Consider the following 3,000-nt stretch of genomic DNA (forward strand, 5'->3'; position numbering starts at 1 on the left):
GCTCAGGGGTACATCAACCCCTTTTGGCTTGTGTTTGCTGCCAGTCTTGCTGCCGCTCTCTATGCTGCTTTCTGTCTTCAGGAATCGGTGAAGCAGCGGAAACCAGCCAAGCTGTTCACCCTTAGTCATTACAAGGCTGTCTACAGGCTGTACACGGCCCCAGAACACTTGATCTCCAGGTGGAAGCTTGCCCTTTACTCCCTGGCTTTCTTTCTTCTTGTCACGGTACATTTTGGAACCAAGGACCTCTTTGTTTTGTATGAGCTTGGCTCCCCTCTCTGCTGGGCTGCTGACCTCATTGGGTATGGCTCAGCTGCCAGTTACCTGGCTTACCTGAGCAGCCTGGGAGGGCTGCGGCTGCTGCAGCTCTGCCTTGAAGACACCTGGGTGGCAGAGATAGGATTGATCTCCAATATTTCTGGACTGGTGGTGATTTCTCTTGCTGCTACAACACCACTGATGTTTACAGGTGATGCCATGTTCTTAAATCCCTGTATCTTGGGCTCTTAGCTTAGAGGTGCCAATAGATGGAGGAGGGCAGTGTGCTTCTGTGAATTCAAGCATGTGGAGGAAGTTCTGCCTCCATTTCAGCCCGTGTACCAACAAAACTGTGGCTTGCTAACAGCAAAGTTGGCCCAACACTGAAGTTGAAAGTGCAACTGTATAGTTCCCAGGCTATTAAGTTTCCCAGTAGCTGTATTATGCTGCAGACACAGACTAACATACATTGTGCGATGCAGGAGGATGATTTAGGTCTAAATACAACAGGGAGAAACCCCTTGGAACCACATATATCTGGGATTCACTTTGAAGACTTTATTTTTCAGCTGAGCTTTCCCTAATGTGCTGTATCTTGCTTACAGGTTATGGGATTCTGTTCCTTTCAATGGCAGCCACTCCAGTCATCAGAGCCAAGCTCTCCAAGCTGGTTGGTGAGACGGAACAGGGTAAGGAGTTAGCCACTATGCTTAAGCCAGGTCCTGAAACACTGTCTCATGAAATATTGAAACCAAACTGCTTTGGGAGGTTAGGACATCCCTAGCTCCTTTGGACTCCTGCATTTACCCTCAGGCCCAGGGTAACGTTTTATTTTTTCAGAATAATTGTCAGTTTTCATCTATTTAGATTTGCTACGTTTTTCAAGATGAGAACAAGAGAAGAAATGCAAGATGAAAAGTATTGCATTCAAGCTCAGGAACAGCTCGTTCATTCATCTGTTCATTTCCAAAACTTTTATCAGGAGCAAGAATTAAAATGGGTTATATAATGAGCAGAAAATTGTGATTTGCCTGACCATGACTCTTTTCTGTAGATCAGTTACTGCAGGAAGAAATCCAGTGTTGTTACAGGGTTGTATCATTGACCATGGTGAAAGATCATGGATTACCTGTAGGAAGAGCATATTTGCCTTTCTTCCAGTAATTTGTTTGGTGAGCTTGCACTTGCTGTTGAATGCTGCACAGGAATACCTCTGCAGGCAGACAGAGGTGGGAAAGGTTGAAAGGTGACTTTGCACAATTCTTGTTTCTTATATTACAATGAATGTGGTGCACACTTGGTACCAGATTTATGATGCTGAATCTATAAAGTGCAGTCTTCTGCTGTACTTAATGTTTAACAAGCGATAAGATGTGCTTGGCAGTAAACAGATCTAGATACGCCCTGACTAAAGCATTTACAATCCAGCTCATGTATAATATTGCTGGTCAGCTCTGGTGATACAAATTCTGGAGGTCAATGAGGTGGTCTTGGCTACAGAGAAGCTAAGCTTGACAAGGTTTGGCTTGCCAGGCCAGCACGGTATGCCTGATTTCTGTTCCCAGCTCTTGCTTACCACGCTTGACGATGCAGACACCAGTTTTCTGATGGGAAGTACAAACCCTTAGAAAGGTTCACAGAATGCCACTGAAGGAGGTGATGTGGTAAAGACATTTGCAGGCAGGGCCGTCTCACCATTAACCTCTTATGTATCTTTTCCAGGTGCACTCTTTGCGTCTGTTGCCTGTGTGGAAGGGCTGTGTTCACTTGTGGCTACAGGAGTGTTCAACTCTCTCTACCCTGCCAGCTTGCACTTCATGAGGGGGTTTCCCTTTCTCTTCGGGGCTATAATTCTTCTTATTCCAGCAGCTATTATCGGGTAATGTACTTCAAATTTCTAAACTTTGCCACAGGACCTGTGAAGTGTAATATGATAAATACTATTTACTCTACTTGGGATCGAGGCTCACAGTTTTTAAGGCATATTTTCAGTTACACTTATGAGAGGGTATTTAGTGCCCCTGTACGCAGAGGTGCAGGTCCATTTCTTCTGGCATCTGAATCCTATAGATAAACCTGCAGCCCGAGTAATGTAGCTGCCGACATTCGAAGTGCGTAAAAGTCTCACTCCACCCTCAGAGTGGAATCCAAAATCTGGAGTTGAATTTGAAAGTCCTCTTTTGTGGAAGAGATGGAGCTCTCTTAGCAGCCTTGCTTCCTGTCGTTTCTTTAATAATTAAAGCAAAAGTTATGTATGATAGAAAGCAAATCCCCTGGTAAGTCCTGGGAGAAAGAATGTGTTGGGATTTGCAGTAGAACTGCAACTGCTCCTGGCAGGGTCATTTTGTCCTGTTCCTTTGAAACTTTAAAACTCACTTCATTCAGTGACATCCCAGTGTGCCTTCGTAGGCTCTAACTGTTCGTTCTTTCTTAGGTGGATAGAAATCTGGGACTCAAACCATGACTACAATCACTTCGCAGATGCTTCCCTGTCGCCTGCAGATGGCTGAGCAGCAACTTAGCAACAAGGAATTGGCCAGCTCAGCAGTGTCCATCTGAAGACTGCTCTTTATCCTTCCCTTGAAGGACCGATTAGTGTGGGAGGGACACCCTGCTTGTCCTTACTAATTTTTAAATGCTGAATGGTTGGAAATCATGGCTCTGACTCCCAGTAGGAACTTGATTTGCAGATGTGAATGCCTCCTTGCCGTGTGTTGGCTCATCTGGCAGAGAAAACCCAAG

General features: G+C 45.1%; 1 protein-coding gene across 1 annotated transcript; it reads left to right on the forward strand.

Moving 5' to 3' along the window:
* Positions 1-6: 6 nt before the first annotated feature.
* SLC46A1 (solute carrier family 46 (folate transporter), member 1) lies at positions 7-3,000 on the forward strand (the record flags this gene model as incomplete). Its single annotated transcript, XM_010285525.1, has 4 exons — positions 7-469; positions 864-947; positions 1,981-2,137; positions 2,693-3,000. Coding segments are annotated over 4 exons (780 nt in total), but the record flags the coding sequence as incomplete, so codon positions are not given.

Source organism: Phaethon lepturus, unplaced genomic scaffold, assembly GCF_000687285.1.
Source record: "Phaethon lepturus isolate BGI_N335 unplaced genomic scaffold, ASM68728v1 scaffold25414, whole genome shotgun sequence".
Lineage (NCBI taxonomy): Eukaryota > Metazoa > Chordata > Aves > Phaethontiformes > Phaethontidae > Phaethon > Phaethon lepturus.